The sequence below is a fragment of the Saccoglossus kowalevskii genome, chromosome 16 (genome assembly GCF_978046115.1).
Source record: "Saccoglossus kowalevskii chromosome 16, keSacKowa6.1, whole genome shotgun sequence".
Taxonomy (NCBI): domain Eukaryota; kingdom Metazoa; phylum Hemichordata; class Enteropneusta; family Harrimaniidae; genus Saccoglossus; species Saccoglossus kowalevskii.
The window spans coordinates 28,928,952-28,945,585 of NC_140656.1; the positions used below are offsets into that span (position 1 = coordinate 28,928,952).

At 36.0% G+C, this 16,634-nt stretch overlaps 1 protein-coding gene across 4 annotated transcripts; it reads left to right on the forward strand.

Moving 5' to 3' along the window:
• The first annotated feature begins 1,199 nt into the window (after window positions 1-1,199).
• On the forward strand, window positions 1,200-13,887 carry LOC100367962 (alpha-N-acetylneuraminate alpha-2,8-sialyltransferase ST8SIA3-like). 4 transcript variants are annotated; one of them, XM_078005376.2, is made up of 2 exons: window positions 1,200-1,439; window positions 12,181-13,887. In XM_078005376.2, the coding sequence occupies exon 2, from the start codon at window positions 12,205-12,207 to the stop codon at window positions 13,210-13,212; it is 1,008 nt and encodes a 335-aa protein (XP_077861502.1). In that variant the 5' UTR covers window positions 1,200-1,439; window positions 12,181-12,204; the 3' UTR covers window positions 13,213-13,887. The 4 variants fall into 4 exon arrangements, with proteins under 4 accessions (XP_077861502.1, XP_085347747.1, XP_006812618.1 ...); XM_085491621.1 differs by lacking the exon at window positions 1,200-1,439 and adding an exon at window positions 6,650-6,883; XM_006812555.3 differs by lacking the exon at window positions 1,200-1,439 and adding an exon at window positions 6,852-6,974.
• The last annotated feature ends 2,747 nt before the right edge of the window (window positions 13,888-16,634 follow it).

Sequence of the window (16,634 nt, forward strand, 5' to 3'; positions counted from 1 at the left end):
TGTCTAAATATTTCAAAATGTTGTTTCACAGAATGAACAACTAAATATGCATATATTACAATATGAGTATTGGTGGCGATCATAGAAAACCATAGAAAATGTCTATGATATATTTTTTATTTTGTTTTTATATAATTTAATTTTGATTTATTATTTATTTGCTGGTAAAATAATATGTGGCGATAGTTAAAATAAATAAAATAAAATAAAATGTATGACATAAAAAATACAAGCCGTATAATACATAAGGCAGTCATATACTAGTTTTTATATTTTGTGCGTCTTGTTTATATTTCATCTCACGAAATAAATCTACACTGACACTTCAATATCTTGTTGACGAATATTAAAATAATTAATACATTATGCATGTTTCCCAGGTCACGGTCGCATGGCTGAGTTATTTGTTAGTGTAAGTGATTTAGCATACAAAATAAAATAGGCGCTAATGTAAGATTGTGTTGGTTGTCGGTTTAAATAAATAAATATATAAATATGTAAAAATATAAATATATAAATAAATAAATATCTGTCCTGTGTGGTTATGTGTTTTAATTAAAGCAAAAACTTGAGTGGAAATAGATGATTACATTGATATTAAAAAATTAGTCTACGTGTCTTCATTCGCCGATTTCCTGTCTATGAATAGAGAATCATCAATATGCCACGTGACTGACCCTGGAAAGACGTACGTGACATGTTTACGTCAGAGTATTATGTATGTAATACGTGTAATACTGACAGTAGTATCTGTGTTGCATCTGTAGTAATAACGAGTATCTTATTTTTGTTCGTGTCAAAAACAACCATTTTGTACCTATGTACAATTACAAAATCGGCATCGCGTTCTGTCTCACCAAAGACTATAGTCTTTGGTCTCACGTACTAGTTACAAATACTAATTGAATATTTCCCAATTTCACAGCTGTTCTCCTGCGCATGCGTATCTCTTATTTCAATTGCCAATTGTTTCACTCGCCAGTATATCTGTTAGGTGCCCTATCTATTGCCGAATGTGATTTGCGTTGTGTTCTTGAGTTTTGATTAAAAACGAAACAAATAAACAGATAATAATAATAATAATATAAGTTTAGCTCAATATTATTAGAATAAAAAACCCAAATATGCAGTCGATGAGTTGTTAATCCCTGGGGGATGGTCTACTGGGTTAAACGTGGACACAATTGTTAATGAGCTTCCAACCACGAAGGCCTTGAATTGCACGTAAAATACGAATCAGACAGTGACGAATTTTAGATGATATCATCACTGGAATGACGAGGCTTGGCTGTGAATAGTCGTCTGTATATTACTGGTGCAGTGTGTATCACTGACTATCACTACATGACACTATACGGCTATACCTTTAGGCGACGTACAGTATTACCAGTGCCACGCGCACTGCAAACGAGAAAGACGGCCATTTTTGAAAGGGAAAGGTAAGTTTTAAAGAGTATATATTACTGGCATATTCCACGCCGAACACGTCGCTCCCGATGTATGATACTGTATCTCAGTCGCTACAAACCCTTTTCAAATTTACCGTGATCGGCACTGTACTGTGTGCTGTATGTTCCATGTCATGCATTGTGCGGGCAAGGCCATGCATCAAAACGTGTCTACTGTCACTTAATGATTAAACCAATTGCCGAGTCAACTATACGCTTGGCCATAATTCGGCAAAACGTGGTGCTGGGTTGCACAAAGTTGCACGATATTTATGAGTAAATGTATAAAAAAAATTGAGATTGAAATCGTCATGACGGGAATCATGCAAATTACTCTCTCACGCTGCTACAAACAATAACACGTGTATCAAATATGGGAGGACATTTTATAATAAATCGTTTGTTTTTAAATATTTTGACTAAGGTTTTGGAAGCAACTTGAGTAAGTAAATGCAATAATGTATTATTCAATGTTGTAGATATCGGCAAAAACAAGAGTTTGACACTTGTGTGGTTGTGTCCGTCATATCACACACAGTATTCACATAATAACAGTTACTAGTAAATACTTAAAATATTGATATTATAATGTGTAGGGTATCTAACTGATTGAATCCACACTAATTAGATGCATATGGGCGGTTATAACCGATGGGACGTAATTAGTGCGAACAGACTATGCATAAAAATAATTCTTTTAATCCATATACTAGTATATTATAACTTTATCGTTTATATGAACATGATATCTTCAAATTTATGACACGTGGTTTAGTACACGTGATCAATTGATATACCGGCGACTACAATGTGACCAAGTCAGTGAAAATAGCACGAGGTTGTAAATTCAAAAGATGTCTACTTTGTTGATGATGTCACCATCTCACCCCTAAGGCAATCTATTTACGTATGCATGTATGTATCAGACTGTTTTTTTTTTGTCACGTGTTTTTCACAATAGCAAAAACGAAAACCTCAAAATGTGATGTCCTAGAATGTCGCATACCGCACAGCATTTATGTCATTTCTGAAATCATCATGACCTGCTATTAAGTTCAAGGTCGCGTTCGATTTGCTCACTCTCAGTTCGCAAGATTATTTGTTCCCACTTGACTGTCATAGAATATTAGATTTAAGACACCGGCTGTCGAAAAAGCGAGGTCAAGTTTTCTGAAGATGGGGTCACTATAACTAGTTTGTATTTTTGTAAGTATGTATTATTTTCGGAAATTGCCAGTGAAAATAATATTCATTTTAATCGACTAGAACTAAATGTGTGTTGCCATGGTGAAAGACTCGATATTTGGCATTTCAGTTTTGTGCGATTAGAAGGCTATACATGGGGAAAATGAAATCAGACACTACCCGATATCTAACCCAAGGGGTGTTACCATGGAAACCATGATCGTACTGAGTGGGTCATATGTAAAGTAAAATCTTTGAATATTTTCTTTTAAAATCACCAACGCATTTGATGATAACTCTAAACTTGTATTCAGAAATTATGAGATATTCTCATTAAAATAGCAGCAGTGATTAATACTTAATCATGGCGAGAAAAATAAATACTACGCAGAAATCATTCCTAAATATACCATCAGGTCTGTCGTAGTAAAAATAACACATTACGCACGAACCATGGTTAAGGAGCGGGTAATGCAGCGGCACTATCATGACACCGATAAGAAGTTACAATACGCGTTACCCTTCCTGTTATGCCGCCTCCATTGTCCACGTGAATGTGACAGACTGTACAAGAAAAGAAGTAGTTTGAGATAGTGATGATCTATTCGCAATTTATTAGTGTATACTTAGTATTTTAACTATTTATTGTCCCGCATTGTATGAATGAATTAACTTTTAAATTAAGGAAGTAGTGGGAGTTTAATAGAAGTTCACATTTTGTATTTGTTATAGAACTATATGATATCAGATTTTTATACTTTATGAAAGCTTATAATTCACACTAAATAAAAAATCGATGTTACGTTAGATGCATCCTTCGTGTGGTCATGTGACTGCTAAGTGAAATATTTTTTTTGAAGATCCAAATGAGTTCTGTGAAAAAAATTTATATCATATTTTATTTCTTGATAAATGTAGAATAAGACTAAGAAACAAAACAGCCACAGAGATTTTGCATAACTATTTTTCTTTTAATTGTCTAGTTTGCATTTTCACCAGAATATTTTGTTCGTTTTTACATTCAGATAGTAAAATCTTTCGGAACGCATAAATCCAACAAACATCTCCAACCGGGTATTGTTCATATATACTACATTACAATCTCTTTAAAAAAAATCTGATGAGTACCTACTGAAAAATACTCATTTGATGTCAGAATTAAAACAAAAATTACACTAATTTGCATATCAATAGAAATGGTCACAAAATATTCTCTAAACATTGTTTTGATATCCAGTAAATTGTAGATGATTGGTAAGCATCTAAAAATGTTCTAAAATTATATTATACATGTACTCGACTGTGTGAGTTATTAATTATTTAAAATACATGCAAATATGCAAATTTAGTCATCATAACAATGCAGTTGTTGTTAATTTAATTTAATTTATTTTGCCTACTGTTTTAAGTATGTTCAATTTATGATAGAGCGCTGAAATTTTCATAAATAATAAAAAATACTTATAAAGTATAAAAGGTTTATCTTGATTAACGTGCTAACAACTACATAAACCTATTAAAATAAGTAGATTATAAAGCTACTGGGCGAATAAAAATGTATAAATAAATTTGGTGGTTCCCCGGCTCATGGAAGGTAGTAGTCCTAGTCCTTCCATGCTCGGCTATAATACGGATGAATGAATTAATGCATGAATGTGTTTTTGTACAGAATGTTGCAGCAATGAGCGCCTACTAAACCATTCATGTATTCTGCAGCTGTCTTCAGATGCGCGCACTAAAATCTCGTGCAGTGGTGCGTTATGTAGTGATACGTAGTGATATATATTAGATTGTCATATCACATCAACAATTATTTTTTAACAAATCATAAATAATTCAGCGATGTCGCGGTTCATAGATTGTTCATTTCTGAAGCCTAATACATTTCTACATTTGAATAATAACGGCCATATACATCCACTACTGCATTATAATCGGAATATATAGCAGGATATTTCACACGCAATATTACTAATTACCTACATGACAATTTTATTGGCTGTCTGCTCGAGTCAGCAAAATCTTAATAATGCAGTCACGATTCGGTTGTTGATGCTTTTCACGAGATTCCAAGCGTGCAACTGTCACAATGGTACAACAATGTACTCGTCTACTACCGCCGTGTTCTTTGTTCTGCGCGCACCATGATTCCAGTACCAGCATGTATAAATCTACGTTACATATTGCATTAACCCCAAGTGTCGTGTTAGTAATGTGTATAGTCGTTTTAATACATTTCATTGTTTATAGTAGAATAATTCACATACCGGAATTTAAAATTCGTGTATCCCGTTTGATCAAGGATAATTTCGCCTCGTATATGTGTAAAACGTATTTTTTTTTATCGAAAGAAGTTCGAACTGAATTGATGTGTTGCGTTTACTGTTGATGTTCATGAGAATAATGCAATGTATTATGGGAGAGAAATTCTCATCGAATATAATCTGACAAATATGATCACACTCGAACCAAAAGTCTAGGTATGACGCAATACTTTCACTACCGTATAAACTATTGCAATACACAAATCTAATAATTCGCGCCCTTGCGCGAGAGTGTCAAAATAACGTGATGGATGTAAGGAATGCCATTAAAATATACAATTGTTTCGGTGTCTAGCCGTTCGTCGTTTAAAGCGGGGGAGTCGTGACCTGCGCATGCGTCAGATGGCCATGGCGTGTCATTGTTTACAAACAAGCGTTTACCCATGAGCCTTTGTGCGTTTACCGTGTGTTGTTATCGTCGCTTGGGACTCAATTCACGCGCGTGCACAGGTGATGACCCCCCCCCGCTTTAAAATATAGCAACTCTCTGCAAAACAGTATTGTTTTTAGTTAAAGGACGAAAATAACAAAATAAAATATTGCAATTTAACGACACCCCAGACGCTCGTTTCCAACAAGAATCATGATGGTAGGAGTTACAATTATTCAACGTAAATTAATTTGTACACAGGTCACTACCCTAAGGCTGCAATTGTTTTTGTGTTTTTTTACCCTGAAAGAAATACTTTTAAAAAAAAAGAAACTCATTTCTAATTTTTCACTACCACCATATATGTTTCATCATAAAATGGCGAACGCGATTGTTAAAATACCCGTGTTTTGTTAAGAACGAGCGTAAAAAAACGTGAAACTGCGTTGTTAAAATTCAGACACAACATTTTTATGAACTAGATAATGTCAATAGACTTTAGACGTGAATGGCCGCCGAGTTCTCGTTAAGAAGAAAGAACCACGAGACTTGTATTTGCATTTCATTGTGTTCAATTCCTTCCTGTTATCGCACCCACCGTTTTATTGACATATAAAACTATGATATTTGGAACAGTAGACGAGAGAAAATAGGACACAATTTGAGGGACGCACTCAAATTTTGTGACCCTCTCGCTCCCAGCGAGATCTCAGCGACCATTTGCTTAAACTATTAATATATATATCCTTCTGCTGTGAGGCTGAGGACGCCACCTCAGTCGAAGCCGCGTTTAAATACATGTAGCAGTCCATGAACTATTTTGTTTTGATTGAAAATATATATTGCACACACACGTGATCACTCATAATTACAAATAGGTTGTAAAAATCTGCCTAATCATATGCTGTTTTGTTCCCGTGGCACATATCAATGTGTCAGTGTTGTCTTGACGACGCATTGAAAGGTGCGTGTGGAGTTTTGTTCGCACAGTGCAATTTTTAGCTTTACTTTACTATACTATGTGTACTAGTATTTTGTACCAGCTGGCATCGAATGACGATGTCGTGTACACCGTTCAGTACATGGTAATTGACACGTAATTATAAACGATAGACTTGTCCCAGACCAACAAATATACAACACAGTATAAAGTAATCTGAAAAATAGGACCAAAATGCCACAACCTGTATTAGTTATCATATATTTAATTTTCTCCTATTTCGCTGTAGCTACGGATGCGCTAAATTAATTCCCTATGAATATGCAAATCTCCAAAACAACTCAATGTGGAAAATGCCACTCAATTGCCTCACCATCATATGTATTTGTTTCATTTGTTAGTGGTTCACCGCTATATCGACCACCCATTTTTCTTGAACCTTGTACCGTTATCAACACAAGGAACGTTTACATCAACACTATAATTATTACGTAACTTAGGATTACGTAACAATCATCTGAAACCGTGTAATTTAGCATATTATGTAATGATGTGTGAGCGCCGTAATGACGTATGGAGCCCTTTTTCACTTTCATGGCTGACGCCGCATCAACAGGTTTGTCTTGAAGTTTTGTTCGTGGTAGAGCAATTTTTAGTTTCACTTCACCTTACTATGTGTGCTTTGTGTCTGCTTATTCAGCTTCGAGGTAAGTTGAATTTAATAAAATATGATGGTTTGCTCAAAGTAATTCTAAAACGTGAATCGTGTGCTGTTGCTGGAAGATGCATCTACTTACAGTACTGTCATTTCTCGGCTTCAGAAATCAAACAGGAAGAGATAACATATTTTAAGGTTTAAGCCTAGTGAATTCAGGGGTAGCCTGTCATTTAAACTGGGCGGGTGCGACTGCATCGGAGGAGTTCCGGGTGCTGACACTGATATAAACGCTAGTTAGTCTAAGTGAAAATGGTATATTATTCATAACCATAACAACAAATCATTACATGACAAAGTCCCCGTCTGTTTTCAGTGTAAGTTCTTATAAAAGTGCATGTGTACACATCTCATGATAAACAAAACTTGTTCGAGTCAGAGATACTTCCCTGGAACAGCATTGGGTTCTCGGTTAGCCATTTTGAATTCGATCTAAACAACAAAAACAAAATGACCTAGCATCCAAGCCCGGCACCCAAGTATTATTATATTCAATGTGCCAAGTTTGTCTATGCAAAACTGGGACTGGTTTCGAAATTGCTTGATTTTTGATTGCTTGGAAATGCTTGATTTTGTTATTTTAGCTTTAAAGGGCGGTGGTCGTCGCGCCGCCTCGTGTTTGATATGGGACTCATAGCGATGTATACTACGCGTGTAAAATACATCGTATGTTTACATGAAATTCGAGCACGCACTGAACGACGACCACCGCCCTTTAACATTTGTGACACAATTGCATTTTAATTTTGAATATGATCGGCCAAGATGTATTATATATATTTGTTGTTGAAAAGGGACAGAGAAAAACCCACATGTCACACTCGACACAGATTAATACACAGGATATTGTTTCACCATGGCGTAGGTGGATAGCAACAGATGGCGTTTGCAATGGGACTATATATATATATACATGTATACTGACATTCTATAAACCAAGTGATTTTTTCTTGTAATTTTGACAAATTTCTAGTTTTTTATGGCCATGACTTCCGGTGGCTTCCACCCAGCGTAAATTCTCGGATTTCTCTTACAATATTAATTGTTAGTGCGTTGGTATTGTTTGGATTTCGAATGATACGCAATACAGATGTGAATTGAAAAAAACAAATGAAGCGAAGGAGAGATATAAAAAATAGATTAGAAGATTTAAAGATGCAATTTGACAAGATCTGGTTTAATCGGGCCAGATCTGGTTTAATAGAGCCAGATCTGGTTTAATCGAGCCAGATCTGGTTTAATCGGGCCAGATCTGGTTTAATCGAACCAGATTTCTGTACAGTACAATCATGGCATCAACAATTTTCTAAAGGTATGTTTGTATATGTATATAGGTATACATATCATTTTCGAGTTGCCTTCGTTGCTCTATTTTTCAGATACGTTGCGCAAGTCAAATTGAATAGTTCTATTCAAATTAATTCCAATATAATATTAGTTGGATACTTTTTCTGGTTTTAACCCATTCATGCAAAAATAATTTTTAAAATTGTTTTTGAAAGCCCGATATACGGCAATATTGTGAGCACTGGTTTGCGTATGTCTTTATATTTTTTAATCGATTCCACACGCATGTTAATTTAACGTACAAATGTATCTAACAATCGTTTTTCGATTTGGGCCGAGGTATTGAATCCGTGACCGGGAAAGGATCGGGAATAATTAAGATCAAATATTGCATAACGCACCCTGTATCCCTTTAAGCCTTTTGAATATCAGTTAAACAAATATCAATACGCGAATGTCTATTGTAATTAGGATTTTGAAAATTATCAGCTTTTATCTTTTATACGAACGTCTATAAACAATGTGCACTAAGGTGGATAGTCCATTACCAATCGCATAAGGCAAAGGACATTTTCAATCGATTCCACACACATGCTATTTAACCATGAAAGGTATTTACCATGCTTTACATATTTTAAAGCAGGAGGGTCGTCACCGGTGCATGCGCGGGGATTGAGTCCCAGGCGACGATAACAACACATGCTAAAAACGCAAAGGCAACTGTTTTATTTGGGATAAACAGTGATGAAAGAAATGGTACTTTGGTATAAACATGGGTATAGATTTTGCCACTAACCAGGTATGAAAATGGTCACACTTTTAAGCACTCAGGGACACCTCCCTACCCCGCTATGTATCAACTGCCCCCCTGGCCCATAGTATGTCTGTTTACTCCTTTTATACATGTCTCGCCTAATTGGTATATTGCAAATAACAAGCTTTGAACTGAAATGTATGTTATATATTAAATGAAATTTTCATAATTGTCGGAACCACAATCGAACTGCGGAAACCACAAAGACATACGTTAACCGCCGTTGCTCGTTGCAGAATAACAGACTTAAACGAACTGAAATTGTGTTAGTTTTTTTTGTGTGTGTGTGACAATTTGCCTATGTAAATGGATATTTATCTTTAGTTGAATTTGTTATATGCTAGTATTTGAAGATATTTTACGTAGAACTTGACATGATTGTAGCCACATCGTTGTATTAGTATAATGTCGTATTTTTTTTTTTTTTTTTTTTTTTTGATCGATTCTCTACCACATTGTTGTATTAGGATAATGTCGTATTTTGTTTATGATCGATTCTTTACCCCAGTGTTTTTTTTTTTTACACTTACGTTTAGTATTTCTGTTTATATTTACTTCGAATTTAATCACTTGCGGGCCGGGAGTAATGTCGGAACCACAATCGAACTGCGGAAACCACAAAGAGATACGTTATGTACTTAAGTTAATTATTATTGAGTTAGTTGATTGGCTATTCAGTAACAAGTTACGTAAGCCCAAACTTCCGGCCTAACTGTATACTTTCAACACACGCTTTATTCGGCAGTAGCTGTATAGTATTCGTGTAGTCTATATAATCATGGAACTATAGTTCCATGATATAATATAATAAAGTCTCTTTCCTTGACTTAATCGATCGTCTCCTTTATCCTGTAATTTCGATTCCCACAATAATTATTTTTGCTAAAATTTACCTTCGCAAGTTTTCGGCATTTCCACGCAAAAACAACGAATTCGGTCGAATTTTGTCAGCGTTTGGCTTGGTGTTGTTAAAACGGATCGTTCTACTGTGAAAATTTGTGTTTTTTCTTGATTTGTAGGAATCTGCAAAACCCTTTTCTCAACTTGTCTCTTTATTTACTTTAAAGTTCCAAGATGGCTGCCCTTATATAGTGAATATCGGTACATAGCTCAAAATATGACTGGAAATATTACAGTAGCGATAACGTGTAATAATAACTAATATAAATTAATTATAATAATTTTATTAATACATAACAATTCTCGGAAGTAGTTGGAATAATTAAAAATGTATACAAACTACAAGTTAAAAATAAAACAGTTAAGGTTCGTATTGCATTGTATATGTGTGGGGATTTCAATCACAAAATGTCAAATAAACAAACCAGGTCGACTGACCTGTAAGTTCAAATTACAACAAACCGATTGATATAAATACGTTTCGGTAACTCTAACTTTTACAACAGGTTGTGACTTATAATCACATTTTATGGTAATATATTTAAAGCGGGAGGGTCGTCACCTGTGCACGCGCGGGAATTGAGTCCCAACCGACGATAACAACACACGCTAAAAACGCAAAGGCTCATGGGTAGACGCTTGTTTGTAAACGATGACACGCTATGGCCATTTGACGCATGCGCAGGTGGCGACTCCCCTCGCTTTAAAAACTACGGCGTAATGAGGAAGTGAAGACCACAGTTTCAATTATCTGTTGATTTATTATTGAACAGTCCGGCTTGTGTGCGTTATTACCGAACTTTGGTACAATCGTGAGTACTTGGTGGTTTCCTCACTTTGTACGAGTGGGCGGATATAGTAAACATTGTCCTCATTTTGGGTAGCTTGGGTATATTTCTATCTAGTTTAATTTCTCTCCCCGATAAATATTTGTTTCGTTCCTACTGTTCTGATATTGTAAGAGGAAAGCAAACACACAAATTTAGTAATTCGAATATTAATCAACAGTTAATCAAACTTCGAAACATACAATCTATATTACCTGTAACAAGTCCGGTTAACAGTTAAAGCGCGGTAGTCGTCGCGCTGCGCATGTGTAAGATATATGGTTCTCATATAAACAAAGATGGCGACTTTGACTATTGCGCAGATCAACGAGTACGAACTGACACGTATCCAAGGTTTAATTAGGTAATTTTCATGGGATTGGAAGGTATCGAAAGAGTCACCGGCGGTAATCAGTGCAAGTCGCGCCCAGGTCAAACCTCATACTTGTGATTTCTATTTGAAGAGCGCATTGGATTATGGGAAAATCAATGTGTATCAACACAAATGTCGAACATGCGCAGCGCGACGACTACCGCGCTTTAATTAAAGTTCTAGTTACTAAATGTGAACGTTCAACAAAAACAAATGTATGTTGCCCGTGACCCCTAAGGTCTGTTAATTGAACATGTAGTTAAAATTTGAGCGTGGTTTCGCAAAAGTGGGCATGGTTTCTAAAATATGGGCATGGTCATTTTTGTAACTCGATATTTTCGTAATTCGATGTTCGTAACTCGAACAATTCAGCATCTCCATGGTCACGGAGGGAAGTGCATATGGTCGGATAACGTTTTTTCGAATCCTTCTTTGACGTTCATTCGAACTGTGATTTATAATAAATACCATAACATAACAGTAAATTAATAAGATTTGAGTACAGTCATTATCATTATCATCTGCCATGTTTGGCTCAAATAAGAGATTGAAGAATGAGAAGCGATTTCGGTGCGGACCGAGAGGGGCCCAAGTGGGTTCTAATTAACGTGAACACAACTGCTGTACTAATCCCTCTGCAAACACGAAGGACTAAAAATTTCGGCACGTGCCGAGATCCCGTACCATGAACGTAGTATTCTTTCTTCGTCGAAAGGGGAAGTTAAAAAACCCAGGTGTGAACACGATATAGGCATGTGTTAGCTCCATGATACAAAGTACCGAATAAACTACAGTACTATTTATCCTTTCCGCACGAATAATATGGATTATGGAAAACAAGTTTCAAAGACTACTGCGTAATCTAAAAGACTTGGGAATCGCTTGGTTTATAAAAATCGTCACGCAGACACAAGTAAATACAAAATATTTCCCCCAAAAAACTAGCATGATATTTCAAATTGGAAATCCCTAACCTGTTATATTTGTGTTGTTTCAGATCTACCCTATTGGTGTCGTCAGAATGGTGCAGCGGCGATTACGGGTTATATGTGTGTTTTTCGGCATATGTTTAACCGTGTTTTTTATTTGCCATTATTATCACCAAATCCTCATCTTTGGAACAATATTTTATTGGAAATTGAACCTTAGAGAACTTAAACAAACTGCGTCATATCTCCATTGCTCAACGATTAATAAAACCAGGGTTGATGAATTACGGAACGAGCTTAATCGGTTCACACAGCATCACGAACCCGTCCTCGTTCAAGACAATATACACGTTGACTACAAATACTACGGGAACTACTTCAAAGAATCTTTTACTATTGATAAATCGAAACGGGAGTTATTAGCCAAAACGTTTCCACCGAACAAAACAATGTTTTCAAAGTGTTCAATTGTTGGGAATGGTGGGATTCTTAAAAATAGCAGCTGTGGTGCAGACATTGACAGTTCAGACTTTGTTTTGAGGATGAACGTGCCGCAAATACAAGGTTTTGTGAAAGATGCGGGGAGAAAAACAAATTTTACGAGTGTAGCTTGTTCCTCTGCATCCCTAACTGAAGACGGTGTTCCTTGTGGTGCTTTTCACGCGGCAAAGTTCATCAAAGGCTTGAAAAGTTTCAATGGTTACATTATGTGGGTGCCAAGCAGCTGGACGCATGCGCCGTCTATGAAGTCAGCGTTCATCTTTGCTGAAATCCTGCGGAAAAACTCAAATTTGCAACTGGTGCTGTCAAACGCAATATATTCTCAAAAATTTTCCGAGTATTGGCACATAAATGGTAAAATACTTTCTTCCGGGATGACCATGGTTAGTATAGCAATCTCGTTTTGTGAAGAGATACACTTGTACGGTTTCTGGCCGTTCCCGTTTAGCGCCAGTGGCAACTCGCTTCCAATGCATTATTCGGAAGATTTACCTTGGACATCGTACAGACAAACCCACGACTATCCCGCTGAATTCGATCTTCTAACTAAACTTCATCGCCAGGGAGTCTTGAAACTCCACGTGGAAAACTGCCATTAACTGTCAGCTTTCCTATATTTGCTATATTTTCACCGTGGGGAAATTTTAACGCCTTAATTTTTGGTTCAGTAAATAATACGCAGCATTGATTTAGTTTAAGCAGCGCCCAGCGTAAACTTGGAGTAGATGACGTGGTTGAACCATTCCTGAAGCTCAATGAACCATTGAACGCAGTGGCGTTAAATTTAAGCGAGTTTGGTTGTATTGTCGTTATACAATATAGAACATCTCTAAAATAAATGTTTTTTTTAATTGACTAGCGACGACAGATCAAAGCAATATCGACGCTGTGAACGATCTTCAAAATTGACGTCACAGAAGCGTCTTGTCGCTAGATGGCGCTACTTAAAGGAACGATGCACTTACCCCGATACACACAATTTAATAATAATCTCAATATCAAATATAAACAGAGAATTGGAGGACTCTGAACTTTATCCAGTACCTTAGAATTATTCACAGGAAATGTGAGAAAAACACTGATGTTTTTACTTAAATAAAATTACTGTTTTTTGCATAAGTGACACTTTATAAATATCTAAGATAATTAGTTTTACTGTGGTCAATTAGTTAAGATAACACATTAATTAGTTAGAGTTAGTTGATGAGTGAGTGAATGAAATGATAATATATTTACTGCTCGTTATTCAAATAAATAATACATGTATATATTTATCTGTTTTATTGTGTATATGTCTGTTTCTAACAATCTTTATCAACATACATGTATAGGCACACTATCATAACACTAAGTACTACTCAGTGAGGGGGCGAACACGGTGGTAATATAGGAAATTATCAAGATGGCCAAATTTCTGATAATCGTAAAGGGTTTTCAAGAAACCTAACTCAGCGATACAGTTTGTCAATCGCCAGTTGCACATTTTGACTACGCATAGTGTAAGCCCAAAGATCCCACACATAACATCGTAAGTTCAGTTGAATATAACCTGTATACATTGACGTACATGTAAATACTGTTACTGTAACAGTCGAGGGTGCTCGGAAAATAGATAATCACTTTTAGATCGTTTCGTCATCGAGTATAGAAGTTATTGCTATACAGAATAGAATATTTGTGTTTCCCAGCACCCCCGCCCTCCAAAAAAAAAAACCGCCGAGTTCAAATACGACACAACTTTTTCCCAATCATCTATGAATTTAGTTAGGAACAGTGATTCAGTTTGATAGTTATTAGAGACATTGAGATACTAAAATATGGGTGGTAAATCAATATAGTGACGAAAACTACTGCATTTCACCGTGACAAATATTTTTATATTGTTAATACGGAAAACAAGTATTGTAGGATAAGTTTAAGTATTTTCTTTTTTATAAATAAAATCTTATTTATTTTGGCAAAACATAAGCGTAGTCGTTGGGTGAAATACGCCGATTAACGTACAGTTGATTAGCACCACCCATCAACATTTCTCTGTACACTGCAACCTCAATATAATGAACACCTTCATAATACATCTAATATAATGAACACATTACACATAAACTCATTGTATGCCCCGAGAGTTCATTATAACGAGGCTACAGTGTACATGTATTTGGAATCTCAGCCTGAGAGTGTGACGTCAGCTCTGTTCAAAACTGTGGAAATAGTTGATTAGATAAGGCACAATCGGGTTTTCAACAATGGACACCAGTTGTCAATTCTGAATTCTTTGACAACTGGCAACCTTCAGACAGCATAGGAGATAGGTCGTGAATAATTTGGTAAAAAAATAGAGAAATAACGACTGAGTTCGTTCAGGTTTGATATTGGCCTAAATATTTGATACGAGCTGGCTTGCCTAGAAATGTCCCTGTGGAAAGTAATCCTGGTACCCTGTATCCAACGATTGCAGAACGGGTCTGAAACAGGGTACGAAGGTGCAAGATCTGACACTGTGCTCATCAGAAATCATAGTGTAACTAAGTACGCTGATCTCTTCATGGCGTTTAACTGTAAGAACAGGAAACGGTACTTGTATGTGTCTATGTGTAAACCAGACGATGGATTGGTTCAAGTATCAACTGTCTCGTGTTGATCAGAAACCCGAGTGAATGTTGTTAGGTTACCGTAAATCTGTGAACACAAGTCATTATAGGAAAAGTTACAAGTCAAAGAACACATAACAAACGACTGATGATAATTGACAAGACATTCCACAAGAACAAAACAACTGACAAACACACTACACTACGTATTCAAAACAGAGAAAGAAAAAAAAAACACGTGCCCCAATGGTACACATACAATAATGTTAGATGTTCCCAGTTGTGGACACTGTATGTAGCTGCAACACAAAAACGTCTACGCACGTACCGTGCTTAGGGTTGTTAAAATCGAAAAACAAAACAAAATTAGTATATATTTTTTCCAAAGTGGTAACTAAACGCAAAAAAGAATTTTTTTTTTCAACCTTAAGTCCTAATTTCTTTTGTAAAAAAAAAAAAAAAACTTTTCCCGCCGGCGAATCCCCGAGATGAATTGAGGAATGCCCTCGTATATATAGTTTGTTATTGATGTTATTGTACTTGGAATGGGTTATTTTTTTTGCAAATGTTTGTACGCATTTAGAGTATGCGTACCCATTCTTAAATTCAAGTGACCCCCCCCAAAAAGCCCATCCTGTTCCACATGTGGCACCGCCATATATAATTTTGAGTTATAATCAAATTGTTTAAATTTTTAATTTTTGTATTTGTTTATTTTAATGGTTGCACATATATGATTAATATATGTGACACAATCGTTTGTAAAATTTCAGTTTCACAATTTTTAATCGTTTTTCCATTGTCATACGTCGAGGATCATCAAGACTAGTACTGCGTTATTCGTTGTGTGTCTACTTGCACCAATAATAAATGTCTATTTTCTCCATATCAGTGATGCTTGGTGTTAAAATTTCCCCGGCATATTCAATTACCGGTTTTATAACATTATTCCAAAGTGACACACCATACACCATTTACACTGCCGTTATTAGCAAGTATTGCTAATATATTTTTGTCACACCTGGCTTGCCCACTATTGCCCATTGCTCGGTAGGTTACGCATGCGCAAAAATAATTACATCGCGCCCGTCAGTAATTCCACAGTGTGGCACTGGAGTTTTCTGGAGCAGAGCTACGTGTGTTGTTAAAGGCCATGGTAGACGGATCGATAAGCTGCAATTTGTTGTCAACAAAAGTTTGAGTGTGTTGGCAACAGAAGTTGCACCTATTAACTAGCATGTGAAACTTCTCAATCAAATATTATAATATATAACAGATGAAGCATTCATCAATCCACAATATCTATATAGAACAGGATGACAAACTTTACACGTTATCATAATTCCACTCACGTTAAGGTCTCGCGTGTCTATTTTCAATCAACTTGTTGCAACTTGCAACATTGCATTTGTAGGCCTTAAGACGCGCAC

Coding starts and splice junctions, on each gene's coding strand:
- LOC100367962 (XM_085491621.1), top strand. CDS start 6,815: ATGATGTGTGAGCGCCGTAATGACGTATGGAGCCCTTTTTCACTTTCA. Junction 6,884..12,180: donor GGCTGACGCCGCATCAACAG/GTTTGTCTTGAA, acceptor GTGTTGTTTCAG/ATCTACCCTATTGGTGTCGT.